The sequence below is a fragment of the Leguminivora glycinivorella genome, chromosome Z (genome assembly GCF_023078275.1).
Source record: "Leguminivora glycinivorella isolate SPB_JAAS2020 chromosome Z, LegGlyc_1.1, whole genome shotgun sequence".
In the NCBI taxonomy this organism is placed as follows: domain Eukaryota; kingdom Metazoa; phylum Arthropoda; class Insecta; order Lepidoptera; family Tortricidae; genus Leguminivora; species Leguminivora glycinivorella.
Genome location: NC_062998.1, coordinates 1775762 through 1796065, shown reverse-complemented (window position 1 = coordinate 1796065; position 20304 = coordinate 1775762). Strand labels below are relative to the sequence as shown.

General features: G+C 39.9%; 1 protein-coding gene across 1 annotated transcript in view; it reads left to right on the top strand.

Moving 5' to 3' along the window:
• The window catches only part of LOC125241428 (dual specificity protein phosphatase MPK-4-like), a 58558-nt gene extending 38795 nt beyond the window's left edge, over positions 1 to 19763 (top strand). Inside the window, exons 8-11 of the mRNA XM_048149919.1 lie at positions 299 to 472; positions 4728 to 4888; positions 13775 to 13961; positions 18473 to 19763. Coding sequence (XP_048005876.1) covers positions 299 to 472; positions 4728 to 4888; positions 13775 to 13961; positions 18473 to 18576 — 626 coding nt within the window. The 3' untranslated portion in view covers positions 18577 to 19763. The remainder of the gene's footprint in view (positions 1 to 298; positions 473 to 4727; positions 4889 to 13774; positions 13962 to 18472) is intronic.
• Positions 19764 to 20304: the final 541 nt, after the last annotated feature.

The window sequence follows — 20304 nt, the reverse complement described above, 5'->3', positions numbered from 1 at the left end:
TACAGCCGAATTTCTTTTCGCGATTTCAGCATTGGTCCCATTTTGAAAGTGGTTCATTATGAGCTCAAAAGTCACTATGCAAAGATTGAACGGCCCTTTTTATTTCAATCTGTATATTTGTAGTCTTGACATTAAGTAATTGAGCCACGGAAGCCGCGCAGGACCTCGCAAATCTTTCCATGCCTTTCTTTTTTGTGCACTTTTTCTTTATGTGCACACTCCCCAGGGTGGCGTATAGCGACATCTACCGACAGACTATTACATCTTGTAACGGCACTGTGTTTTTTTTAATTTTCAGTGAAGATTCTTCCTCAACTCTTTGCGGATCTGATCAAACCGGATCCAGGTCTAGTTCGGGAACGTCCGGATCCAGTTGTGTATCGGTGCAAGAAATGTCGCCGTGTCGTCGCTAGCCAGAGGAATATTATACCACACGTGCCCAAGCAAGTCAAAGTCGAGTTGGCTAAGAAAGGTAAGTTTACAAGTACAGAAGGCCTAGCACCTGATTGCCGCGAGATAGATGACACGTCTTCTTCTAACTGTTAAATGACATAAGGACGGGTAGTCTATCTCGCGGCGACATACTCTCGCGGCAATCATGTGCTAACCCTGCTGAAGGCTCACTGTCAATGGACTGCGAGCAGCTGACATTATGTTCTATTGCGTGGCGTGAAGGTCGTCAAACTGTACGGGGTCCATCAGCGGCCAGAGTAACATTTATTCAAGATGCAAGTTCAAATGAAAATCTATCTCTGAATAAGTGTTACTTTTCCGATATATGCGTAGAACCTTTCATTTGCAGCTGTAGTTCAAATAAACACTCAGTGAAGTCGTGACTCACGTTACTTTTACGTGGATTCACCCTTTATTTGTTTGGCAGGAAACGGGTCAAGCAATTATGACAAAAACTTATTTTGAAGGGAGCATATTGTTGTTAAACTCCCGGTTCTATTTATCACAAAAAAATCAGTCAGCGATCGAATGCGCTTGCGAGCGGTCTAGTGGTTTACCTCTCCCGTTCAATTATCATCGCGATTTATAGGTTAATACATAACTTAAACCTTATTGCGATACGGCTTAAGATTCATATTAGTAGACATACAGACATACATCGTGCAAACAGTGCTATATTCGACTTAAGGACGATGAAGGGGTGCGGTGTTCCCGTTGTGGTGGTTGTTACCATTATGGATGCTGTGAAGTCCAGGAAACCATATACAAGAAGTGGACAGCGGATAAAAAGTCCAGTTGGCGGTGTTCCGCGTGCCGCGCGCCCGAGAACAATGACTCACTTGCTGAACTCGTAATGGAAATAAAGGTCTTAAAAACTCAAATTAACACCATGCAGGATGGATTGAACCGGGCCAATCAAGGAATCAACAATATTGAGACCAGGTTTGCGGATATGGAACGGAAACTTGACGGTTTTGGTTCGCGACTCGCCTACGTGGAGGGTAACCTAGAACGTTTGCTGTCCATTGAATCCGGCCTAAGAACGCTGGAAACGGAATTTGCAGCATTGAAGGCGAATGAAAATGCAAGGGACCAGTTCTCCAGGTTAAATAATGTCGAGATTAGCGGGATTCCTCAAAAAGATGTTGAAAACTTGTTAACTGTGTTAAATAATATCGCGGTCACGGTAGGTTTCGAGCTGCGCGGAACAGATGTTGACACCATTCACAGGGTTCATAGGTATCTCAATTCTACCAGTGGGGGGCGTGCCGCGGACCCGCGGCTCCCAGCCATCATCGTTCGCTTTGCTCAGCGGCGGCGGAAGGACGAGGTGGTGGCTGCCGTGCGAGCCCGTCGGAACCTCACCACCGCGGATGCCGGCCTGCCGGGCCCCGCTACTGCTGTTTATGTTAACGAGCATCTCACTTCTTCCAACAAACTACTACTTAAGCGCGCCCGTGATCTCAAGCTCGAAAAAAACTATACCTACTTATGGGTAAAACAATGTAAAATTCATATGCGGAAGAATGATAAGTCGAAAGTGTATACAATTTGCAGTGAGTCTGATCTTGCTAAGTTAAAATGACTGCTTATTACTATTTCTCATTTAAGTTGTGATCTCTTGAATGTACTACTATTAGTACTTGTTACTCTTTTAAAGTATTTACTCAAATCAATTGATGTCATTGTTTATATGCCTCTTGCAAGTGTCAGCGAATCTGTAAAGTTTAACTATTGGAATAACCACATATATTATGTACCTAATCATTTGCGAACTCACTCAACATAATATATATACTTAAAAATTATAAACTTGTTATTCAATTATAGGTTCTAACAGTTTAGCTATTTACTACCAAAACGTAAGGGGTCTGCGGACAAAATCTCACGATTTCTTAAATAGTGTAATAAATGCTAATTATGATTTGATTTGTTTATCTGAAACCTGGCTTAACTCCGATTTGTTTAGCGGTGAATATTTGGATGGTAGGTATAGTGTGTTTAGACGGGACCGCGCGGCGAGTGGGGGACGGCGAGGCGGCGGGGTGCCGGTGGCGGCGCGCCGCGGGCTGGCCGTGGCGCGCCGCGACGACTGGTGCGCCGCGCCGCGCCGCGAGGAGCGCCGGCTCACCGTGTCGCCGGCGCCCGCTCCCGCCGCCGCCACCCAAGCGCCGCGCCAGCCGCGCCGGCCCCACATACACATAGCTCGCGTGTATTTCCCGCACAATGATAATCATAACTCGTCACTAATTCGATTTTTCGATAACGCTTCTATTTTAATGCACAATAACCTGGATGACATTTTTATTCTTCTAAGCGATCTACAATATATCGTATGCTACTTGGGGTGCGAGTCCCGATATAAACTACTTATCGCCGGGGGCTACTGATAATAGAACGGTCCTTTATTTGTCTGATTTTATGACCTTAACAGGTGTGCGTCAGTATAACTCATGTACTAATGTAACCGGGCGGATTCTTGCCCTTGTGATGTCTAATGGTGACTGTTCTGTTACTGCGGGCCCCTCTCCCCTCACCGCCGAAGATTCTCAGCACAGGGCCCTACTTATCGAATTAGCCTTATCAATATCGTCATACTTGCCCGAACTGAGGCCTAATCAAAGTGTCAAACCTATGTTTCATTCCGGAGATTATGAATCGATTCGTGCAGCCCTTTCTAATACTGACTGGTCTTGTTTAGACAATTTTAATGTTAATGAGTCTGCGTGTTATTTGTATCTCATTATAAATAAACTGATTTTGAAATTTATACCTCATAAAAGTATAAGTCACAACACTAGTTATCCTCCATGGTTTTCACAAGCACTGCGATCGCTTTACTTACCCCCTCCATGCACTACCCACGAAGCCAATGCATAAATTTAGACAAGTGTTTTGTGATTACTTTCTCCCGAAAACAAAATATAATAAATTTTAATTATTTCATAAATGGGAAGCAGATAACTAGAGTTAGTTTTATTAGAGATTTAGGTATTAGATAGATAGATAGATAGAATACTCTTTATTGGCACACCTCAGCAAAAGATACAGTGACAAAACAAATGATTATAAATAGAGGCAGACAACAGGCGATCTTATCGCTAAAGAGCGATCTCTACCAGACAACCTATTACTATGGACACACAGCTTAATTTTAATATTCATATTGACAACATTTGTAACCGAGCCTACAAAAATTTAGGTATGATACTAAGAATGAGTAAACCCTTCAGGCGCCCCTGCACCCTTAAAATACTATTTAATTCATATGTCAGGAGTATTCTGGAATTTGGGTCTGTGATCTGGTCTCCTCAATACCACATCCATTTTAATCGCCTAGAAAGAATACAAAATGTTTTCTTACGAGCACTCTGTTACAGAACCGGCACTTTATTTGAGTCATCAGCCAGGTCGGCTAAGCATTTCAACATAATTTCTCTTTGTAATAGAAGACCTTTTATAGACACAATGTTTTTATTTAAAATCTTAAAAAATGAAATTAATAGCCCAAATCTACTACAAAATATTATGTTTAATGTACCACATCGTTCCTTACGTACTCGTAATTTGTTTTATGTGAGTTTCGCACGTATTAATTATTCTAGGCATACTTTTTTCAAAGGTGTATCTAAAAATTACAATGAGTGTTTCTATGACATCGATCCATTTATGCATTCACTTCCTGCTTTAAAAGGACTTATTAGATCTAAACTTTTGTTGTTAAAGTAAATTTATCATATGTTTTTGTCCTCGCTAAGACGCATTTGCATGTTTTTGATGTATACCCTACTTTTTAAAACATTTATGAACCTCCAGGTCTTTTATCCCTTATACATGTTTGCTACCAATGTTATTTGATATATGCCTGTATGTGTTCTGAACAATAAAAAAAAAAATATATATATATATATTGTATAAAAAATTCTACGCTCAAGAGTCGTGTACGTGGATTTCAAAAGTACTTGCTTGCACTTGAACTACAGCCGCAAATGAAAGGACCAGGGGGCCGATTTTTGAGTCTCACGGCGTTCGAATTCAGAAAATTGTCACTGAAAATAATAGGCAATTCACCGTTTTCAACCGGTATTTTAGTGACAGTGAGATTCAAAAATCGGCCCCATGTGCAAATATCGGGAAAGTAACACTTATTTAGAGATACTTAGATTATCACTTGAACTTGCATCGTGAATAAATGGAACATGCCATAAATCGTGACTCATGTTACCCTTGCCGCGGATTAAACCTAAAGTTTCGAACTGCTTGTTTCTTTCCAGGCATAAGGCCGTCCATATCGAAGCTGACAGGCCTCCCTTGCGCGGAGAACGGGCAGGTCCTGATTCAGAAGCTGAAGAGCCTGGCCTGCCAGATACTGGACAGCGACACGACGGGGCAGCCCGCCGAGAGCGCGCAAGAAAGCGAGGAGGGGCCAAGTCATGTTGGTATTTTACAAGCTTTTATTTACTTTCACTTGTTACTCATAGTGTTGTGTTCCTGCCGGTGAGTAAGGCTGCCAGAGCTCAACGAGGGTGCGGTGTGCTGATGACGGGAGGACTTACGGAACTAACTTGTTCCGTCTATTGTCCTTTGAGTCGTCGGCCACCCGAACCCTCCATAAAACTTGTACACTCCTTTTTGCTGTGTATTAAACAGCAAAAGGGAATGTGCAAGTTTCTAATGGGGTGGCAACGCGCATGTGACACTATTTGAGTTGCAGGCGTCCATAGGTTACGGTGACCGCTTTACATCAGGCGGGCCGTATGCTTGTTTGCCATCGACAGTATAAAAAAAAACTTGTCCCGTTGTCTGTCTGTAATCAAATCTTGCAAGTTAAATTTGACCCACTTCCCGGTTTCCGATTGATCTGAAATATTGCACACATATGTAAATCGCGTGACAATGCAATATTATGGTATCATGAAGTTGATCTGATGATGGAGCAGAAAGGTGGCCTTAGGAACTCTGTAATGAAATGTCGTTTTGCCATCGAGTAAGGGGTTTATAGAAACGTCTCGGAGAACAGTAGGTGACTGTTGAAAGAAAAGTACAGTCGGCGATAAAAGCTTGTGCCAAAACTGTATTTTTTTTTGCGAAAAAACTCATTTCTCAAAAAAAATATGTGATACATACACAGTACATTCACACACAAACAATTAGGTGAGTTATTCCCAAAAACAGTTCATGATGCTGAGCATGAACCACCAGCTTTCCTACAGTCCCACGAAGTTTGTAAAAACATTTCTTTTTTGTTACCAGTTACATTTTCGGTAACAAAAAAGGAAAGTTTCATACAAATTTCCTAACTAAACACGCACGCACGTAATTCGCAATGGTTCAGAGTCATTTCGTACAAATTTTGATTTGATGTCATAAGGTGATGGCTGGTAGAGTTTACCTTGAAATTATCATAGTGAATCATAGATAAATATTGGGGACACCTTTTACAGATCAACTTAGCCCCAAACTAAGCAAAGCTTGTACTATGGGTGCTAAGCGACGATATACATACCTACTTAAACAGATAAATACATACTTAATTACTTATAGATATACATAGAAAACATCCATGACTCAGGAACAAAATATCTGTGCTCATCACACAAATAAAATCAAAATCAAAATAATTTATTCAGCAAATAGGCCACAGGGGCACTTTTACACGTCACATGTACATAGGTATTTAAAAAATATTTAAAATTGAGTTGAAATTACAATTGATACTATTATATACTAATTCTAAGTTCTAACTAAAGTTAACTCTATACAATTAATTAGAGATGTAGAAGGTCTCTAAATGTCGAATTACAACCAAGAACTACACTAAATTTTAATATAAAAAGTACAAATACAAAAAAAAAGTCTAAAATTACTTTAGAGGTGCAAATGACTCTAAATGTCACAACTAAAAATAAAATGTATATCTACTTAATCTAATTCTCCTTAGAGATGTATATGGTCTCCATGAGTCAAAATCATATATTTAAAATATTCACTAAAAGAAAGGAAACAAACGACAACCGAACAAAGTGTCCTAATTTAATAAAAATTAGAATTAAAGTTACTAAGTTATAACAGCCCCAGTAAGCTTAAACAGACCGGTCTTCACAGACGGCACCCGTTCACGAGTATGACGCGTATCTCAGCCATCGCCTCCCTCAACCTTTATTCGGGAAGGTGGCGACCCGATCAACGACGCCACCGCAGCAAAGACTTTTAAATGTGCATGACATGTTCAAGCTGCCAGGCTAAATTAAATATTCAAATAATAAAACATAGCTGTAAGACACTATATTCTGTGCTCGTATGTTACAAAGGAAGGAAATATAGATTTATACAATAAAATTAAAGTAAGATAAACATTAAACATTAAACACATAATCTTGGAGATGTATAAGGTCTCCAAGTGTCCACAACTAAACTTAAATAAAAACAATATAATCAGACGAGAATATGTTCTCATACGTCAATTGAACACTAGTATGCTTAATTACACAATGCAGAGAAAATGAAAAAATATATACGACTTCATTCATCTATTGACAAGCAACCACCTTAAAGGCATCCCTATCATCTATAAAATCCTTCACAGTGTAGTACGCCTTACATAACAACAAACGCTTAATGCGTGCCTTAAATTTGTCAAATGGCAAATCCACTATATCGGTTGGTACTTTGTTATAAAAACGTGTACAGTTCCCGACGAAAGACGTACCAACCTTACGGAGACGGTGGGCGGTCACAGCAAGTTTATGTTTGTTCCTTGTGTTATAGTTATGGATGTCACTGTTAAGCTTGAATTCGTGGATATTTTTCCGAACATACATAATATTTCCGTATATGTATTGAGAGGCAACGGTAAGAATGTTCACCTCTTTGAATTTTTCTCTTAAAGATGCTCGACCGCCCAATCCGTAGATTGAACGGACAGCTCGTTTTTCCTTCACAGTGTAGTACGCCTTACATAACAACAAACGCTTAATGCGTGCCTTAAATTTGTCAAATGGCAAATCCACTATATCGGTTGGTACTTTGTTATAAAAACGTGTACAGTTCCCGACGAAAGACGTACCAACCTTACGGAGACGGTGGGCGGTCACAGCAAGTTTATGTTTGTTCCTTGTGTTATAGTTATGGATGTCACTGTTAAGCTTGAATTCGTGGATATTTTTCCGAACATACATAATATTTCCGTATATGTATTGAGAGGCAACGGTAAGAATGTTCACCTCTTTGAATTTTTCTCTTAAAGATGCTCGACCGCCCAATCCGTAGATTGAACGGACAGCTCGTTTTTGCAGCACAAAAATAGCCTGAATGTCTGCAGCTTTTCCCCATAACAGGATCCCATATGACATAACACTGTGGAAGTAGCTAAAGTATACCAGCCTGGCCGTCTCTACGTTTGTTAGTTGTCTGATTCGCCTTACTGCGTAAGCTGCAGAACTAAGTTTGCCAGCTAAAGTGGCTATATGTGCATGCCATTGCAGTTTTGAATCCAAAGTGACTCCAAGGAAAACCGTTCGATCTTCAAATTCCAGCGTTTCACCTTTCATTTGGATCTTACTGTTATTTACCTGCTTAACGTTCGGAAGCGCAAATCTGATGCACTTGGTTTTCTTGGCGTTTAGAAGTAAGTTATTCGCCGTAAACCAGTCTGTTATGCTAGACAGTGCATCGTTGATGTTATCGAAGCTGTTTTCCTTCCTGTCAACTTTGAATATAAGAGAAGTGTCGTCAGCAAATAACACTATATCATGTTTATCTTGCACTAGTTTCGGTAGATCATTAATGTATACTAAGAACAGGAAGGGACCGAGAATTGAACCTTGAGGCACTCCAAGTGCTACCGGTGAACCTGCTGATTGAGTCCCATTGATAACAACTCGCTGAGTTCTGTCGGAAAGGTACGATGAAACAAGGTCAAGGGCAGCAGCTTTAACCCCATAGTGGCTCAATTTTCTCTTTAAATTCTCGTGATCAACGCAATCAAAGGCCTTTGATAGATCACAGAAAATTCCAACAGCATCTTGAGCTCTTTCCCAGGCGTCAAAGATGTGTTTTAGAAGTACCACACCGGCATCAGTAGTTGAACGACCTCTGGTAAAACCAAATTGATTATTGTCAAGCAATTTATTTCTGTTAAAGTGAGACAACAGTTGATTAAGAATAAGCTTCTCAAAGACCTTACTTAGCGCTGGTAATATTGAAATAGGTCTAAAGTTGGTCGGGTCTGATTTCGTTCCTGATTTAAACAGCGGGATAATTTTGCTGTGTTTCATAATATCAGGAAAAATGCCAGTTTCAATACATCTGTTGAAAATCTCAGCTAAATAGGGTGCGATTGATTCTACTATTGAGTGTAATACTTTAACTGACAAGCCCCATAGATCTTCAGTTTTCTTTAAATTTAAAGATCTGAACGTTTTAATAACTATGGTCGGAGTAACATAAGAAAATGTGAATATTTCTGAACATTCTTCTACATTAGCTTGCAGCATTTCTTCAGCGACAATTGGCGATGAGTTAAGAGACTTTGTTGTCTCTGCCGGTATATTCGAGAAAAATCGCTCGAAGTGATCTGCCACTTCACGGTCGGAACTTACTAAAGTATCAGCAACTCGTAGGTTGTAGTGCCGTTCTTTTATTTTACGCTTTCCTGTTTCACTGCTGATCACTTGCCATGTAGTTTTAACTTTATCGCTGGAATTTAAGATCTTTTTGGATAAATAATCAGCTTTAGCGGCGACACACATCCTTTTAAAAGATTTCGAGAAATTCTTTACGTACTCTATAAATTCCGGCCTTTTATCAGTTGTTCGCAGATCATACAAATCATAGAGCCGGCGTCTCTTATCGTGAATATCCGGCGTAGCCCAGTCGCTAAATTTAACCTTGACCTTGCCCTGCATCTTCTTGGGGATGAAGCAGGCATCAAATTCCTTTTTTATACAGTTAAACAACTCAGAACTCAGACAGTCAGGGTTCTCTCGGTTACATGAAAGAAAAGGTAAGTTGTTCCTAATATTACGATTGAATGACTGTAAGCGCCTTTCGGAAATCAGTCTGCACACAGTGTCTTGTGGAATATCCTCTATCTTCCCGCCAAAAGAGGCTTTTAGTCCACAGTGGTCAGAACTCAAGGTGTTTATTACAGATTTACTAATCGCAATATCGTTACTGAAGATGTTGTCTATACATGTTGCACTGGTTGCCGTGATTCTAGTTGGTTCACAAAATAAATTTACTAAATTAAAAGATTTAAAGGTATTTAGTAACCTTCCACACAAAGGCGAATTTTCTAGCAAATTAATATTAAAATCGCCACATACAACTATAGTTTTCTGACTTCTAAAAACACGACTAAGGACTTCATCTATAACCGATTCAAATACATTATAGTCCGCCGATGGGGGCCTGTACACGCATACAACGATAAATCGTTCCAACTCGACACAAGAAAGTTCTATAACGCGTTCTACAGACAAGTCAACAATGTCTCTACGCTCTTTACTTTTTATACTATGTTTAACCATTATCAATGACCCGCCGCGAATGCAGGATGTTCTGAAGAAATAACTAACTATACTATGATTATTGTAATTAAACATAAATTCATGCCCTTTAAGCCAGTGCTCGGTTATACAGAGAATGTCAATATTCGAGGACTGTAAAAACAAATCTATTTCGAGTTCCTTGCTGGCAAAGCCTTGAATATTCTGGTGAACTAAATTTAATAACTCGGTTTCACTAAGCATACTAGCATCAATACGAGCAGAGCCGGCCGGTGCAGACGTTGTCGTAGCGGTTAGTTTAAATACAAATCACCAGGCGACTCCGTCTCGGAACCCACGCTACCGAGACATAAAGAGCTACGCGAAGTAAAACTACTAGACGCCGCCCTAGATACGACGGAGTCCTCAATATTATATGCTAACAGGTTAGCACAATCCACTAGACATCTTTTCGGTAGGTAGGTTCTGTTACAGGGCATTACAAAATCATATATAAATTTATTCGTATCAAAATACGAAATCGTACTACTATATACTGAGAGATTGTATAACAAAGAATTATAATGGTAAACTCTCTTATTCACCTTTCTCGACCTTCTGTATGGGAGCGCACACATAATTATTTTCCCTACCTCTCCCCGATCGAGCGCCGACAGAGTAGCGGACAAATTTAAAATATCGCGTTTAGTACAGTCTAAACTGTTCCCTACAAAAACTATAAGCGTCGAATCGCGGTCAAACTCGCCTGCAGAGATGCACTCGACCAAACTCGCGACGGTGGCCCCCGGGTGACAGTGGTTGATGACGCGCCGGTGGAGGCGCTCCGCCAGCAGCGCGCCCAGCCCGGCGCCCGCCTCGTCGCTGTACAGCACGGCGCGGGCGCGGGCGGCGCGCGGCGGCGGCGGGGAGCACGCGCGCGGCGGCGGCCGGGGGCGGCGGGGAGGATGGCGGCGCGAGGCGGGGCGACGGCGGCGAGACGAGGGGTGGCGGCGCCGGAGCGGGCGAGACATAGGTCAGCAGCGCCAGAGCCAGCGTAGCTAGGCTGGGCGGCGACGAGGCCGGCGAGACGAGGGCCGGCGGCGATGGAGCCGGCCCGGCGATGGACGGTCGCGATGGAACCCGCTCGACGACGCCCGGCGGTGACGATGGCGGTTGAGCCGGTACTGGCGCAGGATCCCCGAAGCTCGAGACGGGGTGAAGGTCTCGGCTGGGCTCGAGCGCGGGGCTCGGGCGCGACGCGAACAGCGCTCGCAGCGCGGGCGATCCCGGCGCGGCTAGGACGGCACGCAGCGCGGGCGAACTCGGCGCGGCGGGGCGCGTCGGTGGCCGTGGTGACTCGAAGCTCAGGTTGTAGCCGCTGCCCGGTTCTAGAACATTATTCATAAAGGCTATGTACTCCTGTAAAGCTTTACTTGACAATTCATCCCTATTAGTTAAGTCTATCAACTTTAATTCTAATTTTTTTAATTCATCGGAGCGGAGATTCAGCTCCTCAGTTGTCCTGTCTAGTTGATATTGACAGTTTAAAAGTTCCTCGCTGAGGGAAACACTTTTACATTTAGATTGCACTGTCTTAAACAGTGAAGTATGACGTTTCAGCAAAAGCTTTGATTTCTTAATGAATCTGTTCAATTTCAAGTATTTTTTAATTTTATTGTTACCTTTCAATGTAACTCTAACACCACTGTGGTCCTCAAATTGCACGGAATTTTTAATATCTAAAGTTTCTATTATTGGAGAGGACACTGTACTATCAAGAACTAAATCTACATCAAAACTATTTAATTCAGCAAAAATACTCATATTATTGTCAGCGGGCACGGGGTTGCCGGAGCAATACTTGCAAATATGTTTTGATTCCGACTCCTCCAGTTGCTGTTGCAAGTCCCGGACGCGTTGTAACGCCAGCTCGTGTATATCCTGGCATTGCTGGAACTGGTTGACAATGGCCTGCAGTTCATCGCGCTGCCCTTGCAAGTCTTCATACTCAACGTCTTGGTTGGCGAGTTGATTTTTTAGTGTTGTGTTTGTTCTTACAACACGCTCAATCTCCTGTTCACTCTCTTCTTGTTCTTGAAGGAGCTTTTTGTTCAGCTCGTTGGCTGTTTTGAGCTCCTTCTGTAATTGTTGCATTTTGGCAATCAGGACGTCCCTCCTTGTAGTCATCTTGGTAGGTTGTTCTGAAGACATATTTGTAATTTGAGACAATATAGCCAATAAAATATATGTATAGGCAGTGAGAATTTGTAATTATTAACTTAATACTTGCACTTGATACACTATTCAATAATAACAATATGACTTTAATGAGGAAATCAAAATTTACTAATCTTAATTCCTAGTGTATGATAACATGTAATAGGTTTTATAATCCACTTTATTGAAAGTTTAACTGGTTTCCACTGTGTGTAGTCTTATTGTTTTTGAAGAGATTTAACAATGAACTAAGAAACACGGTAAGTTAAAACACTAAACAAGTTGTCATCAAAACATGTACAAACATAACCAAATACCTAATGACTACTAGCAATTTGAAAGATTACATGAAAACTGTATGTAAAGATTATGAAAGCAATACTCATCTGTAAATATCTTCGCAGAAACACTTGTAAAACGGTGTATTTTTTAAATTTCGGACGTTACTTCGTTGACAGTTGACTTATTTTTTGTCGTCGATTTTTGGCTTCTTACAATGCATGGACACTTGAGATAACATTTTATCACTTGAATTGCAGCATGATAGTCCCATTTATCACAATATCTTCTTATATTTTATGAAGTAACTAACAAATGCCCTTACCGGTAATAAATGTTTATTAAATAGATGGATTTGTTTTAGTTTGATGTTTTATGGTTAGTATTTTCCTCTTGGTGAATATTTTTTTAACCCCCGACGCAAAAACGAAGGGGTGTTATAAGTTTGACGTGTCTGTCTGTGTGTATGTCTGTCTGTCTGTCTGTCTGTCTGTGTGTGTGTCTGTCTGTGGCATCGTAGCTCTCGAACGGATGAACCGATTTCGATTTAGTTTTTTTTGTCTGAAAGCTGAGTTAGTCGGGAGTGTTCTTAGCCATGTTTCATGAAAATCGGTCCACTATGTCGCGGTCGGGGGTTTTTTCAACATTTTAATTTTGTCCATCTTAAACGGTTTTGGTAGTAGTACATAATAGGTATATTATTCTTAAGTGTATCCTTAAAATCATGCATATTACGTACGGTCGTTTAAAACTAAATAGTTACAGAGTAGGCAGGGAGCTAAATTGGACAAATTGACAGAACTTAAAATACAGATGTCGTCACTAACCAGTTGTTGTTCCATTCGTTGGCAAAATTTGTTTAGCCTGCGTGCCTGTAAACCGTCCGAGCCTCGCAACGCAATCCTACGTTCAATATTGGAACTTTTGACTTAGGGCCGGTTGCATCAAACCGTCTGTCACCGTTAAAGCGTTCGTTAAATTTTGTATGGGAAGTTCCATAGACGTCTGCTGCGTGACGATGATGTGTCTGTCAAAGGTATCAAATATTGCTCCCTTGTAAAATATAAATATAAATATTATAGGACATTCTTACACAGATTGACTGAGGCCCACAGTAAGCTCAAGAAGGCTTGTGTTGTGGGTACTCAGACAACGATATATATAATATATAAATACTTATATACATAGAAAACATCCATGACTCAGGAACAAATATCTGTGCTCATCACACAAATAAATGCCCTTACCGGGATTCGAACCCGGGACCGCGGCGCAGCAGGCAGGGTCACTACCGACTGCGCCAGACCGGTCGTCAAACACATTATTTTTATTTTCAGTTGGACGGTTACCACGAGCAGAACATGGTGGACACGTCCATAGCGGCGCTCGACTCGAGCGACATATGCCGGCTGATGGTGTTCGTGGAGCCGATGGCGTGGATGGCCGGCGTCACGCACGACGCGCAGGGCAAGCTGCACTGCCCCAAGTGCAGCAACAAGATCGGCAGCTTCAGCTGGGTTTGCGGTGAGTGCCTATCATTTCGCTTACGCCACAATATAAAAAAGAACCAATGTACGACTTTGTGCCAGTCGCAGTCGAAACTGCGGGACCTTGGGCTCTGGAGGCGAAGGAGTTTATAAGGGATTTGGGCCGGCGGCTAAGGGACAAGGGATGTGAACCTCGGTCCGGATCGTACCTGGTCCAACATATCTCATTGGCTATTCAGCGTGATAACGCTGCCGGTGTGATGGGGACATTTGAACCAGGTACGATTCGGGACGGTTTCATTTAGCTTAAAGTTATTATTTTATATACAGTGCGTAAACCTAATAAGGGCGATAAATGAAACCAGGCATATAATTCAATATTGTTATCATTCATTAAGAAGTGTTTTTGAGCTACTCTTAATTTTCACCCCATAATGAATTTTTGAAAAAAATCCCAGCAGCAATGTACTGTAAACGTGGTTGCGATGACAATCAATGACAACTGTCAACGAGCGTTTAACGCGAGTGTGTTTGCATTACGTTGCGGGCCGAATTAATTTGTATGGATAAAAAAAATATTTCAATTTTAAGTAAAAATTATCTAATTCCATTTTTTATGTCCTATACTCACCACCGTTAAGAGGTTCGCCCGTATTAGGTTTACACCCTGTATGACGAAGCCTGTTGCGGATATCATCATTGGTTTGTTTGACGAAGCATGTTGTTGATTTGGATTTGTGGCCACCTGACGAAGCCTGCGTTGCGGATGAATTTTCGCATGGGAGTAGCTTAAGTACTGTTTTATTTTAAGGTTGAAGTGTAATTTTTGTACATGTATTCTTGTTTGACCCTAATAAATTTTACATATATAAAAAAGTGTGAGCTCAGTCCCTATTGAAGATTAGTTGGTTGCGCGAGTTTACGTTTTGTGGACGCTGTCATGTGTCAAAAAGAGGTTCTTACAGCTCTGGGATAATAATATCGATGGCGCTTATGTACGTCCCGCGACGTCATATTTGTATTTTAAGAACATCGGTCATAATGCGGTAAGCGCCATATACAATAAGGTCCTTCTACCCAGACACAGTATAATAAAGAGTACTATCGTACAGTATGGCCACTCCCGCTCCCCGCTGAAAGTGCCGCCTACTCCCTTTCGGTTACCTCACAGTTACCGCCTGTCAGAAACGCGAACAGTCGACTTGTCATATCTCACTCATATAACTGTGTGTGTTTAACTGCCAAGAAAAACTTTATTAGTTCTAAATTGAAAGTGTCGGACAACAAAGTGAAAACAACTTGGAGTATTATAAATAAAGAAGCTGGTAAATGTAAATCACGCGATTGTCAAGTCAACATTGTATCAGATAATCAACAAATAGTGTCGAACAGCGATGTTGCCTCGGCATTCGAAGATTATTTCTCAAACATAGCCGTTAACACCACAAAATGTTTACATTCTTCTGCGGCTCAAGCCCATTCATTACTTTGTGCTAATGTTAAGAAATGTAATAATTCATTTGAATTTAGTCAAGTAGACTCTGTAAATATTGTTAAAACATTCAAGTCACTCAATTTAAAGAAAACGGAAGACTTATGGGGAACATCAGTTAAAGTAATTAGTCATGTCATAGATATAATAGCACCTTACTTGGCCGTAATATATAATATTTCAATTTCACAAGGCACCTTTCCAGATCTTATGAAATGTAGCAAAGTCATACCGCTTTTTAAATCGGGTGATTCGAGTGATATAACCAATTTCCGTCCCATATCAATACTTCCTGTTCTAAGTCTTTGAGAAGCTAATGTTAAATGATCTACTGGGACACTTCAACAGACATAGATTACTTACAAGCAAACAGTTCGGTTTCACAAGGGGCCGTTCCACGACCGATGCTGCTTCGGTACTCATTAAACATATATATAATATTTGGGAAAATTCTTGTGATGCAATTGGCATATTTTGTGATCTTTCAAAAGCCTTTGATTGTGTGGATCATGGAACGCTCATTTTGAAATTAGAACACTATGGTTTGTCTATAAATGCCCTAAACTTTATGTCTTCTTACCTTAGCAATAGAACACAAACAGTAGTTGTTAACAAAACTCGCTCTAGCGGGACTGTTGTCCAATTAGGAGTGCCACAAGGCTCAATTTTAGGTCCATTCCTGTTTTTGGTTTATATAAATGATTTGCCATGTATAGTAAAAAACTTTTGTGAAATAGTACTTTTTGCTGATGATACATCACTGCTTTTTAATGTTGACCGAAAATCTACGGATTACAATGTAATTAATAGCACGTTAGCTGATGTACTGCAGTGGTTTACTGTCAACAATTTACTTCTTAATTCTAAGAAAACCAAATGTATTCGATTCTCTCTGCCGAATGTTAAACCAATCGATACAAAAATACTTTTGAATGATGAATGCTTAGAGATGGTAGATACAACACTGTTCCTTGGCTTAACATTGGACAAAAATCTACAATGGAGTCCTCATATAAGGAAACTAGCAAGCAAATTAAGTTCAGCCGCATACGCCGTTAGGAGAATCAGGCAACTGACTAATGTTGAGACAGCTCGCCTAGTGTATCATAGTTATTTTCACAGTGTAATGTCATACGGTATTCTGGTTTGGGGCAAAGCAGCTGACATACAGACTATCTTTGTATTACAAAAGAGAGCCATTCGTTCTATTTACAACTTAGGAACACGTGAATCAGTGAGAGAACTCTTCAAAGAAATTAATATCTTAACTGTAGCTTCCCAATACATTTATGATAGTATAATTTATGTTGTTAAGAATTTAGACTGTTTCACTAAGAATTCTGATATCCATAATTATAACACTAGAAACAAAAATAAGCTTGCCATAAAGAAGTTTCGTGTCCGTAAAGTACAGAAGTCATTTGTTGGGCAATGCATTCATTTTTATAATAAGTTACCTGACACCGCTTTGAGATTACCCCTCCCAGCTCTTAAGAACTACTTAAAAAAATCATTGATGTTAAAGGCTTATTACAGAGTCGAGGACTGTTTGACAGACAAACATGCATGGCCCGAACCAGAAACTACAAAAAACGAATAGCAATTAAAATAATTGTATTATGTATAGAGGACACAGTTCAGATAAGAAAGCACATCAAATATTTTATATTTTATGTTGTGTAGGTAAATTACATATTTAATGATATTGAGATTCATATTATCTTTTTCTTCTGTGACAGTTTGATATGTTTTCTCTGAAGAAGAACGACGTATTATTAAGCAATAATATAATTTATTGAAATTAATTTCCATAGAGTACCTAGTCTGTTCATATTCTTTGATGAATACTTTTGCATGTTAAATTGTATCTTGTTATTTAATGCATGTTAGTTATAAGATGTAATGTTTTGAAAAGAAGTTGCCCGCCGAGTTTCTTGCCGGTCCCATAGTGGATACCCCCCTCCCAACTGAGGGGGGACTGAAATCTTCTCGAGGCTGAGGCGTAGGGTTAGAGCCGGCGTAGCTTTATTTGACGTTCATATGCGCATTGTAATATGCCTACTTGAAAAAAAAAAAAAAAGCATACTACGCGTTCACCTACACGAGCTTAGACTGTGTGCTAGGACGCGCCTCTTTCATATTATTTGATCGCCAGTGTCCGAGGTGTGCTTACGCTTAAAGACTGCTGAACTGTGCGAAAGAGTGTCAGGCCCTGTAGCCGAATGGCATTTCTGTGACGTGAAACACAGAGGTGACCCTATCTCTGTCGCTCTTGCGTATTGGCGCGTAACGCATCCGCGTATTGTATCCGCGGCAAGCCCTTGGGACACTTTTTTTCTCCTATTAGGATTGAAAAAGCTCGCGATTCTGAGCGGAAACCACATTTCCAAATGCAAAAAAGTGGGGTGGACAACTTATGGCCGCTGTACACATATGGCCAACGGTTCCACCAACCCCCTTGGCTAAGCGTGTAGAGGGCTACTTGGCCGTAAGTTGGCAGTTGGCGCTTGCGCTTGCCGGCCAACCGATTGGTGTCGGTTTTTTGTCCACACATCAAAGGATCTTGGCGCCAATGGCCAACTGCGTTTACACGTTGGCGCTTCATTCAGTTGGTCGTCAGCCGTCAGAGAGGACAGTAGTGATATATTTACGAAAATAATAAGTTTATCTATGCCAATAATAGTGTAGATTTTAGGAAATAAAATAACCTTGCAAATGTTTAATGTATTTCCTAAAAAAGATAAATGTTCTTATCAGAATATTCAAAAAATTGTTAATATTTCAAATAATTTAATTTTACTACGGGGTTATTATTTTTTAATCAATTTTTTCTGACAACGTCTATGACCTAGAATTTCCTAGATTTTTCCATTCCACGTCCATCTTTCATGAAGAGCCAATGCCAAGTGATTGGTTCGCCAATGTGTAAACAGCGGCTCTTATCTTGGCCAAGGGGTTTCACAAAGGGTTGGTGGAACCGTTGGCCACATGTGTACAGCTGATTTGTTGACTGTACTACACTAGTATACTAATGACATTATTTTCTCTACTTCCAGGTTGCAAATGTCCGTGCGGGCAGAAAGTGGCGCCAGCGTTCTACCTCGTGCCCTCGAAGGTGGAATATTCGAACATTGTACAAAACGTACAAGTCACGGTTTAGGACAGTTTGTGGACCAACCCTTTGGCCGCTAATGACGTGAAAACACGCGCGGATACCTTCATTACGACATTTTGATAGCGTTTCCTTTTTTTTTACTATTTTTTTTATGTGTTTGATCAATGTTGTGTTATTTCTACTCAGAATCATTGGCTATTTCAATCCTTAATAGGTAAGAAAAATGTTAACGATATTTTTCTTATTGGGTTACCATTTGTCATATAGTTTGTATGAGGTAACAAAAGAGGAAAGTAACAGAACTGTATGGTAATTCTGAGACTTTTTAGTCTTCTATTGTAGTGATTCTGAGTAGAATCGACCTAAAATTTTAATTTTACTGAATTAGTTTACAACATAAAAAATTGTCAAAAATAAGAAACGCAACCCTTAAATGCATATGCTATCAAAAACGAAACTATCAGAATGACACAACTTGACAGATTGATGTCAATGTGAGATGTTACTGTATCAAAGTTTAAAATTGACGTGAATCTCAATTCTAAGTCATTTTGCGAGTGAAACCTAAAGATAATGCATTTAAGGGTTAAGTGACGTGCACGAGTGTTCAAAGGGTTAATAGTAATTTATCTTTAGTGTACATTTCATTGAAAAATATGAAGTCGCATTTTGTATGAGAAAAGAGCGCACCAAGCGGAAATTTTAAGAAACACCAGGTGAGTTTTCGGAAACAATACTGGAAATATAGAGACGCCTTCATGTTGCATTTGTTTATAGAAAATTCTGCTGAATCTCGCGGGGGTTAAGGAAATACACATGAAAAATATTACTCACTAATGCAGAAATTATCTTTGACAGTACACCCGCACATTTTGATAAAAAACACACACTTTCTCATTCTTTCTAAAGCCACACACATTTTTTTTTCGACGTTTCGTGTCTCTCATCACCGCGGCCAGTGCAACTCGGCCGAAACGTCGGAAAAAAGGTAAAATAATGTTATGACTAGAGAGCGGATTTCATGTAGCGATTTAAATATTAATATGGATATGTTAGTGCATTTTTTTTATTACTTGTCATGTGGATTATAATAAGGTCTTACAATCTATCACATCCACATCGCACACCGCAAACTTCGCTAACTAATGATTAAATTAATGTTATTTTTTGTAAATGTAATTTTTCTTTTCTTTAAATGTAGGTTTTTTTTTGTAAATAACTACATTTAAAGACAAGTATTTTATTCTAAATAAAGGAGTTTGTATACAGGAAGCGAATTATTTTCATTTTTCTATTCTTTGAGTCGTAATATAGAAGTTTTTACAAGAATTTATATAAATAAATTATTAAAAATTTACAAACATTTTTTTATTTATTAATTTTATTATCATTATTATTTTTGCACAATATTCAAAAAAGCATCCAAAAAGGGTTTTACTTTTATACATTTTTTGTGTGTAGAAAAAATAATAAATTATGCGAGTCATATCCATATTAATATTTAAATCGCTACATGAAATCCGCTCTCTAGTTATGACTCACGAATCATTCATTCGCTTGCCCTTATCCCATTTATTTGGGGTCGGCGCAGCATGGTGAAATGGACACCAAAGACACCACATGGACAACAAAGTGAAAACAACTTGGAGTATTATAAATAAAGAAGCTGGTAAATGTAAATCACGCGATTGTCAAGTCAACATTGTATCAGATAATCAACAAATAGTGTCGAACAGCGATGTTGCCTCGGAATTCGAAGATTATTTCTCAAAT